Source organism: Typopeltis vanoorti, chromosome 2 (genome assembly GCF_054136105.1).
Source record: "Typopeltis vanoorti isolate ZY-2024b chromosome 2, IOZ_Tvanoo_1.0, whole genome shotgun sequence".
NCBI lineage: Eukaryota > Metazoa > Arthropoda > Arachnida > Uropygi > Thelyphonidae > Typopeltis > Typopeltis vanoorti.
Window position 1 is genome coordinate 115,934,018 of NC_143550.1, and position 16,844 is coordinate 115,950,861.

The 16,844-nt window shown below is 35.0% G+C and overlaps 1 protein-coding gene across 2 annotated transcripts in view; it reads left to right on the forward strand.

Annotated features, from left to right (window-relative positions):
• The window catches only part of LOC150109360 (alpha-catulin-like), a 439,125-nt gene that overhangs the window by 390,723 nt on the left and 31,558 nt on the right, over positions 1-16,844 (forward strand). For both annotated transcript variants that reach the window (XM_090407671.1, XM_090407679.1), the window contains 2 exons: positions 546-728; positions 12,513-12,590. In XM_090407671.1, coding sequence (XP_090263797.1) covers positions 546-728; positions 12,513-12,590 — 261 coding nt within the window. The remainder of the gene's footprint in view (positions 1-545; positions 729-12,512; positions 12,591-16,844) is intronic.

The following is a 16,844-nucleotide window of genomic DNA, read 5'->3' on the forward strand; positions in this document are numbered from 1 at the left end:
ATAAAAATTCTTTTATTAAAAATTAAGATATAATTTCTTACAGTTTAAAATGAACATGTTCTTTAACTGGTTGCCCACAATGCCATTTAAAGGAAGCAATAGTTAACAGAACTTGTACATCACAAAGAGTTAATCACCTTGGCACTCATAAAAATAAAAATAAATAAATCAAATAATAATAATAATAATAAAATAAATAACATAAAAATAAATTAAAATAGTAGCTTATAGTGTGGTTCAGTATTATTTGATACCTATTAATGATCAAATTAAAATAAGCTGTACATGAAAATGACATTTTATTCACTGTTAAGTTGGGTTTTTCATTAATCATTAACAGATGTTATGAGTTAAGTAATATGACATTATTCTACCTGGTGCTTAAAGCGGAAAGAGATAAGATGCAAGATCACTTTTTTTCCAACAGAAAATCCTTTAACTATCTTAAACATATTAATTATTATTCACAGAAATGGGTAGAAGGATGTATTTTAAAATGTATATGTAACATATACTAATTACTTGATTTCTTTTCTGTTCTTTAGGAGCAAGCTAAGATAGCCAAATTGGGGTTAGAAATGAAGCTTTTAACTTCAGAAATGGATGCTGAGACAGAAAAATGGCCAGTAGCAGAAAATGACATTGTTCGAAGGGCACGTAGTATGTCTCAGATGGCATTTTCTATGTACCAGTTTACTAGAGGAGAAGGAGACTTAAAGACAACTCAGGTTCCACTCCAGTTTTGTTTTTAAGCAAACAGATTTATATATATTATTAATTCCATTTATAATTTGGGATATCTTTAGAATTACTAAATTTTTTTTTTAATGATTCAAAGCTTGCATATAATTATACACTCGGGTCTCTTTTTATGCAAATTTTAAGTTATGTGGTGCATGCCCACAGATACGAGACCTTTCGACACTTCTGCGCATGTCAACAGAAGGAGAATCCATTCTGATAATAGGGTACTCCAGCATTTCCCAAACTTTTCCTATGATGGAAACACTTCACAAATCTTTAAATTTTCATGGAACACCTTGGATATTTTGTAATGTATTCATTAATAATTAATTGTTATTTTAGCTGATTTTTTATTATTAATTAATAATTAATTAAACTTGGCCCAATGGAGAAAAAAACTACCAAAGAAATTGCTTTTCTTTGGAAATGAAAATTGTAATTTTAGATCGCTTAGCAAAAGGAGAGGAATCTATGGTGATTGATAAACATTTTAATTTAGGCGAATCTACTATAAGAGCAATTAAAAAGAATGAAGTCACAATAAGAAATTCTGTCATTTCTAGCACAAAACTAAGTGCCAAATTATCATTGTACTCAAGAGATGCTTTATTAGAAAACATGGAACGAGCGCTCGTAATTTGGGTTGAAGAATTAACTCAAAGAAGAATGTAAGTGGTTATTTAATTAAACAAAAAGCTCTACGGTTTTTATGAACAGATGAAGCAATTGGAGCTGTCTACTTCTGGTTCCCAGGCTGATAAAGAATTTTGGACTAGCAAAGGATGGTAAACCGGGTTTTTAAAATGGAATGCACTTCATAATGTGAAGATTACAGGCGAGGTTGCAGCAGCAGATGAAGAAGCAGCCAAAAATTTTCAAGAGAAGTTAGTCAAAATTATTGAGATGGTGGATATTGTCCTGATCAAGTGTTTAACACTGACAAAACAGGATTGTTTTGGAAGAAAATGCCTAGTTGAACTTGCATCACAAAGTCTGAGAAAGTGGGTTTAAACCAAGCAAAGATCGAGTAACATTGTTACTTTGTAGCAATGCATCAGGAGATTGAATGTTGAAACCCCTCCTAGTAAATCAATTTCTAATACCACGTGTTCTAAAAGGCAAAGATCTAAAACAGCTACCGGTACATTGAATGACTAATACAAAGGCCTAGGTAACAACTGCTGTATTTACTGAATGGTTCAATAATTGCTTTGTACCAGAAGTGGAAACATACATGAAGTAAAAAGCTCTCGGATTTTAAAGTTTTATTAATTGTTGACCATGCACCAAGTCATGCGCATTTAGAACATCCAAATGTGCAGGTAGTGTTTTTTCCACCCAATACAACAAGCATTATTCAACCATTAGATCAAGGCATAGTTGCTACTTTTAACAATATTACGTTAAGCACACTTTTCAATTTATATTGGAGAAACTAGACAATGAGTCATTAACAGTAACTGACGTTTGGAAAAAAAATCTTTTTGGACTACTCAAATCATGTTGCATCTGTTATCACTGAATTAAGACCACAAACTTTAAATGCTTGCTGGAAAGCAGCTTGGCCTGGATGTATTGCAAACAGTGCAACCATGCAAACATCTACATTATCAGCTGAAACCATTACATTAACATATGAAATTGGTGGAGAAGGTTTTGATACATTTAGCCAGAACGATGTAGACGAATTGCTTGTGGATAATGCCTTAAGTGATGATGATATTATTGGATATCGATTAACTTTAGATATCGTCGAAGATCCAGAAAACGATAGTGAAGCGGAAGAAAAACCTGTCCCCCTCACTGCTAATATAATTTGAGAAGGTCTTGAACTGTGCAATAAATTCGAAAATCATTTTCTTGTTAATGACACAAATTCTAAACGAGCCTTTAAATTCCAACGTGAGCTGAAGAACTGTATATCTGGATATCATGTGCTGTAGAAAAAATTTGTGAAATCATCATCGCAAAGTTTAATCACTGATTACATTGTTCGAAGGAAAAATCATCACAGAACGAGGGTGAAGCTAATTCTGTTTGTGAAGAACATTGCCTTTACCATACAGATCTGATGCGCTGACTATCTCTTCTGGTGATGAAAGTGATTTTGCACCAGTTTGCAAATGTTGCAAAATATTGTCTAATAGCAATGATAATTTTGATGACAAAATGTTAAAAAAAAAAAAAAACCCGTTATTTTCAATAAAACTAAATGAATAAAGCTTTAAAACAAACTTATTAGGCATTCTTATTTTCCTGAATTTTCATAAACTTTTTTTATGCGATTTTAGGTTTATTTTAATTCATTGCTTTGGTTTTATGCGGTTTTAGAAAATTATGGAACATATTCCTGATTTTTCAATGTAAGCTAGGCCTTTTTTGTGCAATTTTTTATATGCGGTTTTCTGTGGAACGTATCTACCGCATAAAAAGAGACCCGACTGTATTTATTTATATATTTATCATTAAGAATTAGGAGTAAATATTCTGTTGTATGGAATGTTGGCTGTTATTGTTCTTACTTTTCCATGACTTTTCTCTTCAGTTGCAAAGGGAGTACATATTCAATGAAGATAAACGCTCACTCAGAAGTGAGTAGTTTGAAAGTAAATGAGGAAACTAGTTGTTTGATGAAAATGCGGAAAATTATCACAAAATGGTTTGACAAGCATTTTTAAATTGAATTTCGCTGTTCCACTAACTGACGATAAGTACATTTATTTAATTTCTTTTGTTCAGTAAAGAATGCAGACTATGGATTTACTTTTATGCATTTCTAAATAATTTTTGAAATGCATATCAGATAATGTTATACTTTCTGAATAAATCCAGTACAAGTCTGCAGGATTCTCTAACCAGATTGAATTTAACTGCACATTAAATTTCATATAAAAATTAGCAATAAAAAGAGAGAGTATGAAATTAGGCAGTAAGAACATAGAACCTATAGAAGTAGTAAAACATTTCAGCTGTTTATACACATTTTTTGGTGAACATGGCAAATTAAATATGGAAATAGACAGCAGGATTAGCAAAGTTAGTATGATAGGGAATCAACTCAATAAATTTCTATGGAATAAGAGAGAAATTGCACAAAAGACTAAATTAGCTGTATACAAGATGTGTTCAAACCAGTTTTAACTTATGGATTGGAAACTTGATCAAAGGTTGTACATTGTAGATATGAGAGTTGTGAGAAAGATTAGGAGAGTGAACAGATGGCATTAATGGAAGTGCCATATTAAAAATTAGGATATTATGGAAGAACTTTGTTAGCATTCAGGAATGTGTTATCAGGGCTAATTTCAGGTGACATGGTCACTGAAACTGAATGGGAGAGGAAAGGTTGGCAAAAGAAGTTCTTTGCCAGGATGGCAGGAAAGGACTCAGAGGAAGCCCAAAATATTTTTGGTTGATTGTTACATTAAGAAATGCCTTATAAGTCAGAAATATAAAATCTGATTGGAGTCTTGAGAAATAACAATTTGGAAGAAAATTCTTGATGGGAAGTTAGTAATGATGTAACTTTCTCATGTAGTAGTATCATAATATCCTGTTCATCCCCCGTGGGTACATGGCAGGAATTTGATGTTGATGATATTCTCCCATTCAATACCAAGCCTTCTATAGGTTATTAGCATTGGTCCATAAGTCTTTTCCTGCTTTCCTTCCTGTGTGCACATTTCAGCTGATTGGGGGAATGAGGTGTACATTGTACACCTCATTCCCCCAATGATATATCTGTGATGTAGACAGACTGTTGAAATGATTAAACATTTAGTTTAAATTTATTCCCTAGTGCATTTCTTTATTCCATGAAAATCACAAGATGAGCTTTATTGTTTTTATTATATAGGTATCTCTGTGGAGTCCACAGATTCATTGAATAACACTCTAAACATTTTACCAAGTGCTGACCAACAACAACAACAACAATGCATATGCAACTGACTCTGGCAACCCATTTACTCACTTCTCTCTAGGAAAAAAAAATCTAGTCCTCACACCTGTACTAACCACACATTGCTCAATTTCCGCAGATGATCCTAAACCCATTTCTCCTCCCCATTAGTCTTGTACTGAAAAAAATTTATGTATCAGTTCTGTAATAATTCTGTATGTCTCTATCATGTATCTCCCTTTCCACTTATCAACCAATTGCTGTAACCAACAACTCTTCAACTTGTTCTCATAAGGAGAATTCCATTGACTTGCTTTAATCTCAGCCACTTGGCTTTGGATCCTCTTCCTCATTTCTAAGAAATTCATGTGACCAGATTTGTGCACAGTGTTCCAGATTCCAAATGGGGACATAGACCTATCTCTGAATGTCATTATTTTTTTGATAACCAGGTAATAAGAGCTATTTCCATTACTTTTGCAGTATACTCTATCCACCGCCTCTGTCACAATCTAACAGCTCCCCCAAATTTCTAGCCTCAATTTCCTGTGGCTCAGTTCCATCCGTACTAGAATATTTTCCTTCTCAGATCATCCTCTATATCATCAATGCACAAATTAAATATTAGTGACCCAATCTTGCAGCACATGCCTGGGCTCTATTCCTCCACAAACTACTCACTGATATCTATCTATCTATCAGCCACCCTTTTATCCACATCATCAGCTTCATATCCAAATTTCAGCAATATTATCATTATGCAGCTTCCTTTTATCCAACTCTCAGTTCTTTGTTATAAAAATATGATTAAATTACTGAAGCATGACCTGTCCTTCATAAATCAGTGCTGTCCCCATACAGTATTCTCATCTATTCTCATCTATCTATCCTTGAATTTTATGCTTAATCAACTCCTACAATACCTTAACCACCATTCCTTTTTGCAAGGGAGCTATTTTCCCCTTCTTTCCACTTGCCTGATACATATTTAGAGCTAAGAATTAAATAATGGTCAAAGGCACTGTCACTTCCCTAGCATACCCTCATAACATGCCAGCTGATATACCATCTAATACCATACCTTTGTTCCCTTCAAGATTCTGTAATATCCTATACAACCTCTGGTTCATATACCTCTAGTTTCATATTTGTTGCTGCAGTATCTCCACCTGAGTGATATATCTTTGCAAAGTGATCACTTAGTAATTCAACTTTTTGTCTGCTTCAGGCACCTCCTTATCACTGGCATTTATCAAAATTATTCTGCCTTAGTCATTCTTTCTTTTACTTGCTGCATACTATAAGAACTCTTTGGAATTACTTTGACTTCATTAGCTAATTTTCTCTCATACTCTGATTTTGCCTTAAAGATCATCCTTCTGGTCTGTGCTTTCTACCGTTTTCATATGTTTGTTGCTTTTATTTCTCTTCAAATTCCCTTGACACATCCCTATAAATATAAACTTTTTTTTCTCCCCAGCTCCTGCTTAGTGATATTCCTTATCCATTTAATTTCTACTTGACTTATTCTCCTGATTCTAGATATGCATGCAGTCTACTACTACTTACTTCAAACACTCCTTGACAATTTCCATGGACTACAAATGCTCAAACCCCCCCCCCCCCTGCAGTTTCTTATGCCACTCTACTCCAAGCAGTCTCCTGAGTTGTCTTAATTACCAGTCATGTAATTCCATACAAGGGTGCTTAAGAGTCAAAGCTGTATAACTGAGAGGAGACCTCCACATAGCCTTTAAAGGAATGCGGAGACCAGACTAGGGCTTCTGACCTAATGTCCAATCCTCACCTTCTCGTGGTGCACCCTGTTGGGTATCTACCTGGATACTGAACGAATGAGGATGGGCTGGCAATTTGGGATTTAGCCGACCAAATTGTATTCTTATTGGCTTAAAACAATATACAAAATGATGGCACAACATGACAAAATTTCATGCCGGCTGGGGCGTCGCCTGGTTAAACAAGGCCCCCGTTGTTTTTGCCAGGGAACCAGGGCGAACAGCGAAAAGTCAGCTACCGGAACAAATCTGAAAGCACACCCTAACTCAATATCACCAGAGTTAAAGATCGGTACTATCACCATAAGAAGCCTGAATGGCAAAGATATGGAGCTAGCTGAGGAATTAGATAAGTACCAGATCGACATAATAGGGGTGACTGAAACAAAAAAGACAAAAACTGGTGAGATCTTTCTGAGCAATAAATACAAAATGTTATATTCAGGCAATGACAATCAAGGAAAAGGAGTAGCCATAGTATTCAACACAAAATATGAGGCGAATCATCTTGAATGGCAGACTGTTTCAAGTAGAGTGATGTGGGCAAATATCAGAATGGGGAATTGGACAATGAGATTTATTTGTGCCTATGGTCCCACAGAAGGTTCTACTAAGGTAGAAGTGGAGGAATTGTTTGATGCTTTAGAAAAAGCAACTGACACAATGAAAAAGGAAAAGTTGGTCCTTGTTGGGGATCTAAATATCAGAGTAGGAAATGATTGTCTGACATACAAAAATATTTTGGGAAACTTTGGAGAAAAGAGCAAAGCTAATAATAATGGCAAATACTTGTAGGATTTCTGCTCAGGACATGGGCTGGTTATTACTAACACCATGTTCCAACATAAAAATGTGCACAAATTCACATGGAAAGAGGAGGCAAGGAATAAGAAAAGTCTCATTGACTATGTTATTGTTGATAGTGATGTTTTCTCCCTGGTGCAGGACACCAGAGTGTACAGAGGATTTGAAATTGGAAGCGATCATCACTATTTAGTCTTGAGCAGGATAAAATTGAATTTCATATTGAAAAGAATAACATGTAAGAAAGTTTCAAAGTGAACAAAAGTTGAGCAGCTCTCAGATGTGAACTATAGACTAAAATACACAAAGCTTATTGAAAAAAAAATGAAAGAGTTTGAGAACAGGAACCAAATCTTTTAGATTCAGTGGCAAGCCTTGAAGAAAACCGATTGATTCAGCCAGAGAGGCATGTGGTGAGGTTGTCTGCAAGGATAGAAAAATCAGGACTCCATGGTGGACACAGCAAGTTAAAGATGCAGTGAAGGAAAAGAAGAAAGCATATCAAAAGTGTCTGGCAAATAAATCAGCTTTAGCTCTTAGAGAATACAGAGATAAATGTAAGAAAGCAGAACACTGTGTAAAACTAACTAAACAAAAGTCATGGGAGGACTTTGGCAAGAACATAGAAAATAAATATATCAAGAAGGTGGGAAGATATTCTGGAGGTTGTTGAAGAAGCTTAGAAATGGAGGAATGAGTGCTGTGAAAAGAGTTAGAGATGATAAAGGTGACATGAAAATAGGAGAAAAAGATATCCTTGAAGTATGGAGTAATTACTTCGAAAAACTGCTAAATGAAACAAGCAGTGATGACAGCACAGTGGTAAAAAACACTAAACAGGCATACAGTCAGGAATACATATCCATACTTGAAGTAGAAAAAGCCATCAAAGGCTTGAAATGTGGAAAGGCAGCGGGAGTAGATGATATTCGACCAGAAATGCTGAAGTATGGTGGTATAAAAGTCTTACAGTGGCTGCACTTCATAGTTCAGAAAGCCTGGAGAGGGACGAATTCCCAATGATTGGAGTAGTGCTCTAATAGTACCCATATATAAAAAGGGAAATGAAACAATGTGAGAATTACAGGGGTATTTTCCTACTGAGTGTTCCTGGCAAGATCTATGCAAGTATACTTGAGAAACGGTTGAGAAGAATTGTGGAAGAAAAGCTTGGTGAAGAACAAGCTGGATTCAGGCCAAATAGAAGCTGTCAGAATCAGATCTTCACTTTACGACAAATAGTTGAGAAAGCATGGGAATATAACAAAAATCTGTATTTAAGTTTTGTCGATCTGGAAAAGGCATATGACAAGGTGCCAAGAGAGAGAAGCTATTCAATATGCTACAGTTATATCAAGCAATACTTGGTCTTTATTTGAGTTGTAAGTCAGCAGTTAGAATTGAAGGAAGTACAAGAAGATGGTTTAATGTTAAATCTGGTGTGAGACAAGGATGTACATTATCCTCTCTGTTATTCGTTATCTATATGAATCACATTATGATGGAAAGTGGTATTAAACATGATATCAGAATTGGAGATGTTAATTTCAGTTCTTTGCTTTATGCAGACGATGTTATACTTCTAAATAAATCCGCTACAAGTTTGCAAGATTCCCTGACTAAATTGAATAACTGTTGTAATAGATATGGTATGAAAGTCAGCATTAAAAAGACAAAGGCAATGAAAATAGGTAGAATCACTGAAAATGTCAGCTGTGTTGTGAATGGAGAACCTGTGGAACAAGTAAAACATTTCAGCTACTTAAGCACAATTTTTAGTGAAGATGGTAAATTAAATATGGAAATAGACAACAGAATCAACAAAGCTGGTATGGTAGGAAGTTTTCTCTTTTATTCCATATTATTTTCTCTTTTATTCCATATTAATTTCTCTCTTATTCCATATTGAATACATTCATATGGAATAAGAGAGAAATTAGTCGGAACACTAAACTAGCTGTATACAAGACAGTGTTCAGATCCATAAGTTCAAACCAGTTTTAACTTATGGATCTGAGAGCTGGTCAGAAGTAAAACACTTGACCAAAGACTAGAGACTGCAGATATGAGAGTCCTGAGAAAGATTAGAGGTGTGAACAAATGGCATCAGTGGCAATTTCATATATTAAAAATGAGGATATTAGGAAAGAACTTGACATTGTCAGCATCCTGGAATGCATTAGCATAGCTAATCTCAGGTGGTATGGTCACTTATACAGAATGGGTGAGGAAAGATTAGCAAAGGCAAGTGTTCTCTGCCAGGTTGGCAGGAAAATGATCCAGAAGAAGACCAAGATATAGGTGGATTGATATGGTACAAAGTGTTTTAGACGATAGAAATATAAGATCTGATAACGTTGGTCTTGACAAGTAACAGACTGATTAGAAGGAAAATTGTAGATTGGAAGTTAGTAATGATGTAAATTTTTCATGTTGTACTATCATATCCTGTACACCCCCTTGAGGGTACATGTCAGGAATTTGATGATTATGATGATGATGATGATGCAATTCTATACTACTTAACTGAAAATTCCACACATTTAGGCCACCTGCCAGGTCATGACTGTATGATCACTTTCATTGGCATAGTCACCTTGGTTATAGACAACTCCTTGAATGCATTTACCAGCAATCTCAAACTCTTTCCATTAGATGCTGCCTCAGATAATTATTCCTTAGCTGCATAAATTCCATTTTCTTCTTCCCATGTGTCTTTTCCTTTTCTATCCTTTTTCTGGTTTATGTTTCTATAGTTGAAGTCCTCCATAATAATTACTTACTCTGCTCACAGAGCTTATTTGCTAATGAGTACTATCCTTATTCTTTGCATCCTCTAGCCTGTTTTAGCAATCAATTGTATATTTTGTCCAGTTAGTCTCCATCTTACACCAAATGGCCTCAAATGTACTACTTTCGCTATCTTCCTGCTGAACTTCTACTCTTTTGCCACAGTTCATTTGATCACATACCGATAACATCATCTGTCCTCCCTGAAAATACCATACTCCTCACATTATGTCTCCTGAACTATATCAGGGGTAGTCATGTTTTCTAGGCCTTTTGGGCTTAGGAAATTTGAGCAATCTCAGACATTTTTAAGATGTTCACAAACTGCAAGGTATTTTAAAAGTTAAAACTTCTATCATGTGAAAGAGAAGATAAACACGTTTTCTACATAAAACCTCTTTTCGTTTTCATATTTCTCTTTCTTATACTTGGTTTGTGTGGTCATTTTAAACAACTAGAGGGGCTGTATAACTTATACTTCTAAAGCTGAGAAAAGTAACCAGTATTTTTGCCTTAGAAACCAATTTTAAGATGTGCATCACATCACAATGCCCACAGGTCAAGTTGTGCAATACTACTGGATACTGGTGAATGATGATTGGTGTTAAGTATGTTATCTCATTCGTGTCTGTCACTCAGAATAAAATGTCATACATTACATGTATATATGGATATCGTATTTTATGTGTTATTATATGTATTAACGTGCCTGTGACAAATATATATGTATCATGAATTTTTGTTTTTTATGATAAAAACCAAAATTGCTTCCAGAATTGGAGTGAACAACCTCACAAGCTGTGATTGGCCACTACTGAACTATATTGTTTGTGTCAGCCATGTCTCACTAATGCCAATAACTTTTAACCAAGAAGATTAACAAGTGTGCTAAAAACTTTTCCCTCTTATTGGTGTAGATAGAGTGCAGTAGCCCCTTTGGCCCAGAACTACTCTTACAATTAGTATTAATTATTCCTGTTCCATCCTGTGTTTCCCATGGAAGTTTATTTAGCATTTTTTGGTCATTCTCTCACTATGTAACCCTCCCACCCACCTGTTTGTCTCCCTTCCTCCATAATAGCTCTGTTATCATGAATTTTCATTCCTGTTTAGCAGCACCACAACACAGACTTTGGACACAAAATCCATTCAAATGCTAGCTAATAGTCTTATATAAATCTTGCCTGTCAGACTCATTTCACACATCCACAAACTACCGATCATTCCTCCTGCATTACTTGTACAGTTCAGCTAAAGTTTGAACTATTGTTGAAGCATACATAAAAGTGGTGGCTTGTCCATAAGGGCTGCATTGAATGCAGCTCCAGCATTGAGTATACTAGCCAGTAATACTCGCTAGTAAACTCAATGCTGGAGCTGCGTTCAATGCAGCCCTTATGGACGAACTGCCACTGCTACATACATAATTTGAAGTTTCTTGTTTTCTAGGTGGCATGGAAGGGGTAAATTTGTATATACAGCTTGCTTCATAAGAGTTACTATTTCCAATGACAAAATATATTTTGTACATTAAAACTAATAAACAAAAGGATTTTTGCTCAGAGCTTCAAAAATTGACTAAGATTTCAATGTCTTAATGAGGAAATAATCCCACCTACTTACATTATGCATATGTGTGTTAAGTGTCACAGTGTATATGCATATATGGCACTTAGTAACATATATATTTGGCTTTCTAAATTCAAATTTCTGGTTACTGTGCAAAGGAAATTCAGGCAAGTGAGAGATTTGGACAGGATCCATGTAGAAATGTAGCATAGTGTCATGGCATAAATAGGTGTGTAAACTAATTCTCTACTGAAGCTAAAAGGACCGTAACAGCAGATATTAACTCAAAAGAAACAGGAAGTCATATCAGTCATGACCTGCACATGCATACAAGAATTAATTGCTGTAGAGGTTAAAAACAAATAATTAACCTAATGAACACATTCATTTCATATTGGAAATGTTATGGCAAAGAGATGTGATAATGCATTTCTTGATTAACACTGTCATGAATTTGGACCAGTGAAAAATCATGAACAGAATTGCATTTAGATTCCATGATTGGGTAATTTTTCTTTGCAGAAGAACTAAAGTAATGTACCTAAACATTCTGCAAAATTATGCAGTGCATTAGATACTACAAGAATAAGTCTACCAGCATGGTAGAGCCTTAACATAACTAGAGCCTATGCTGATATGTGAAATCCTTCCTGAATGAGCAGTTTTCAGATAGCTCTCTCTCTCTCTCTCTCTGATTCCTGGTTACTTGACTATCCAGATTTCTTTTTATGAGGAAAAATGTGTAGTAATCAAGATTAATATGATATCTTTTATCTTCCAGAATCAAATTTTTTTATAATTATTCAAAAGTTAATGACTGTTAATTAACTAAAATATACTTTTATTAGCTGACATTTGTGCATGATTACTTTGAGATATTTTGTGTAATAGCTTTGTTCATATTACAGGATTTGTTCACTCAAGCAGAGTTTTTTGCAGAAGAAGCCAATAAGTTATATAAATTAGTAAGACAATTTTCATATCAGGTAATTACCTGTTTAGAAAACTTTTCACAAATGAGTATTCAAAAATAAGTTATTTGCTTATATAATTTTTTTTAAATGAGCTTGCAAAGTGATAGTGAAATTAGCATGTTTGGAGATTTAATGCAACATTGTACTGTTTTAAGAACTAAATTGACAGACACAATATGATCCTTATTGTGTTTGCCTAAATTGTTTTGTATATGTTGTTCAGAAATTGGTGTTTCATTAAGCTTATATATGCAGCCAATAGAGTGCAGGTTCAAATTCCTTCATGGGCATGGAAGTTTGTGATTGTTTTATTAACTCTGTGTGGAAAGGGCATCTGCGACCCTACCACTTCTTTTAGCAGAAGGCTTCATCCCCCCCCTCCCCCCCCCCAAAAAAAAAAAAAAAAACAGTGAGGTACAAGAGTAACCATACAGTGTCTTCTATGAATGTCAAATGTGAAATTTTATTATAGACTCTATGAAATGAACTTTAACCCCCCCCCCCCCAAAAAAAAAAGAAAAAAAAGCATATGGTTGTCTCAATTAGAAGAGTAGTAAAGACAGCAAATAAAAGCTATATGAGGTAAATCTTGAGCCAGAACAACCAGATTAAAGAACAGGGATTTCAAGTTTGTTAACCTTTGACAAGGAATGTCTGATTTGAAAAAAATGCACATATTCATCTCTTTCTTTGTTGCAGAATCCATCATGTAAAATGTAGTTGAGTTAGCTGAAGTGGACTGTAGTCATGGAGGATGCCAGTTGGGATTTGGTTAGGAATAGCAGATCGGGTTTTTAATACCTGTAAGTGATGATGTATCATCACTGTTTGTACTCTTGTTTCAGATGTTTGTGAAATGAATGTGGAAGTACTTTTTATTGGATGAAATTTTGGGGGGTATATGTTTGTTATTTTTTGCACATTTTTTGTGGTGTTCTTAATGCTTTTTGAGATTTTTTTAATATCTGCAGTGACACTAGCATTTGGTTATTTTTCATGGTAGAGTATGAGCATGCAGCTAAGGACTGACATGTAACTCTGACAATTGGAGTGCCCAGACTCCAAGTGTCTGGACAGTGCCCCTGCATGCTATTGTGCTCAAACTCCTTTCAACCATGACCTGACAGAATAAGTAGTAGCAGATTCTTCACGAACTGAGTGGGAGGTCTCCAGTAGATGTATTAACATTGAGTTCAGTCTCATGCACCATCTGGTGGCCAGTCTGCTGAAACTACTTTATTCTGTACCCTTAAATGGAGGAAGTGGTGGCTCCCTAATTTATTAATAACAATGCATGCTGTCTAACAAGGCCATAACCTGCTGGTGATAGCCTTTTTAGATGATGTCTCCTCTCTTCACATATGCTGTCAGAAACCAGAGACTCTACTCTAGAGATGAAACATGGTGAAGCTCCTTTCTCATTGCTAGTAAGCAGGACATTCACTGGATGATGAAAGACATTTGCCATCTAGTTACTTCAAACTACCATGGAGTTTGAAGACTCATTGCTAGAGACCCTCACTATCCACACAATATTTGTCCTACCACTCCTTGAGCATATTGACTGACAAAACACAACAGATTCTGGCAAGACATTCTGTTCTTCAGGCAAAAATGTCCTCATCGTTGCTATCTTACTCAATTTTCATGGATGACTCTTTCTCCCCCCCCCACATTCGAGTGTTGAAATATTTTTTCCTCTATCAATCCTAACTCTTTAAGTAACTCAAATGTTTCTATTATATTTCCTCTTTTCTACCCATCAACCAATTTTTACAATCCACACACCCTCAGTCTGTTGTCATAAGAAGCATTCCAGAGACACTTGCCATCTTAGCCACTCATTTCTTGATCTTCTCCACTACTTCATCCTCAAGAAACCAAGGTGGCCAGACCTGAGTGTACTAATCCACGTGTGGCCATATTGAGGTTTTGCAATGCTAACCTCCTTATCTCTGCTTGTTAGTATGTTCTTCAGTGAAGTAATCTTGTGAGTTACCTTAGCCATCTTAACTGATCTTCATCAATTATCTGGAGTCAGTGACGGCTGGTGACAATAGAAACGGGGGGGGGGGGCAAAAACAACTTAATTTTTTTATATTTGTATAGTGGGGTCTATTATTGATTTATAGTTATTATTTCTATTACAATAATGTTTAGTCAGAATCCACTGATGCATTGAGCTATTAATTTTTTAAAATTGTTAAGACATAACATATACGGGCTCAACGTATTAATGATAACTAATAATTAAGGAATTGACAGTGTACACTAGAAATATAAATTAAAACAACTTTAATAAATACTTTCCGATATTTCGGCAACGTCACGTTGCTATCTTCTTGGGAACTTAAAATAAAGAACAGGTGCACGCAAGTACTACATAACAGCAAATGAGAAACGAAGCGAGGAAGCTACCGTTTTCCTAAAGTCCTGATGGTGCCCTCTGATGGGCTACATATCCGCTCCACTAAAGACCAACCACTTCCCCTAGACCTGGTGTATACCAGGTCCCTTGCAGCTCTAAATTGTCCTACTTTGGCCAAACAGGCAAGGCAGCAAATATCAGAATCTCAGAACCCAAGGACTGCATCCGATTTCACCAGTACAGCCACTCTGGGCTTGCAGACCATGCTCTGGATACCTGCCACAGAATAAGTTGGAAGAAAGCCACAGTAATACACCGCAGCAAGTTCAAATATGAAAGAGACTATTCATGGAATCAGAGTCAGCCCTTAGGAACATGCCAAACCTCAACAAATTTGGGTGCATAAGACTGCCCCAAATTTGGAAAACATATATCAGAAGAACTTCAGCCCAAAGGCCAATAACTACCAATATAGCCCACCAGGGGCACCATCAGGACTTTAGGAAAATGGTAGCTTCCTCGCTTCATTTCTCATTTGCTGTTATGTAGTACTTGCGTGCACCTGTTCTTTGTTTTAAGTTCCCAAGAAGATGGCTACGTGACGTTACCAAAATATCGGAAAGTATTTATTAAAGTTGTTTTAATTTATATTTCTAGTGTATGCTGTCAATTCCTTAATTATTAGTTATCATGTTTAACCAGCGCATAAGCCTTTCAACAAGAACAACGTATTAGTAACATGAAAAATCGAAAGATTTGCAGTTGCGGTCATAGCTCAAGGGACTAGAGCAGTGGACTGGAAATCCAAAGATGCTGGTTCGATTCTATCTGGCCACTCTGCAAAATATTTTTGAGTTTTCATTTGTCAAGTGTTAAAAAAAAGTTATTATTTCTATTATTTATTTTATAAATCAATGTCAAAACTTTAGAGAAAATAAATTTTTAAAAAGTTAAAATTGTTTAATTAAGATTGAATAATAGAACCCATAAATATAAACACATAAAAGTCAAAGAAAAATCATAAATTTTATTTTTTTACAAAGTAAACATAATATGTAGTACATATTATGTACTATACATATAGTGACATGATCAAAACATAATAGGTTTTCAATAAAGACAGACACTGAAAAAAATAAAGATACAGACAAGACACAAAAATAATAACAAATTAAATAAGAACAACCGATAAATCAAAAAAAAATATAAAATACAGGTTAAGACAAAAATATTTTTGAAAAATTAAGAAAGAAATACCTTAAAAAGTTATTTCTGTATCAAAGAAGGGGAACCATCGGTATTTCTAGACAGATGCACAAAACTTTTCGCATAGCATATAGGTTTTATAATTTTCATTTACCGATATTCACACAAATTTTTCGATTACTTTATGATTAAACTGCTGAATTTCTTGTAAATAATCCTTATGAATAGATAGCACGGCTAGAGCATTCAACCGATCTTGGCCTGTCGAATTTCTTAAAAGTGTTTTAATACGTTTTAGAGTGCTAAAACAACATTCGGCATCAGCTGTGGAGACAGGTGTCACTAAAACAATTTCAATTAATTTTGACACTTCAAAAAAGGTATCGACCGGTTTATTGTCTTGTATAAATCGTGATAAGGCATTGATGTTGGGTATATCACTGAAAGTAGTATTTTCATACATAACAGTTAATTCTGATATCAACTTGTCTTCACTTAGCATTGGATGATTTCTTTTAATATTTATTATGTGTTCCCTAGGAAAATGTTGTCTATTGAAATTGAAATTTTTAGGGTCTACAATAAAAAATGATTTAAATATTTCAAAGCTGCTGAATCTGTCATAATTTCACTAATTATTTTGTCGCAGGCTTCTTTAGCATCTTCTATCAGTAATTCATCTGTCGTGTTGT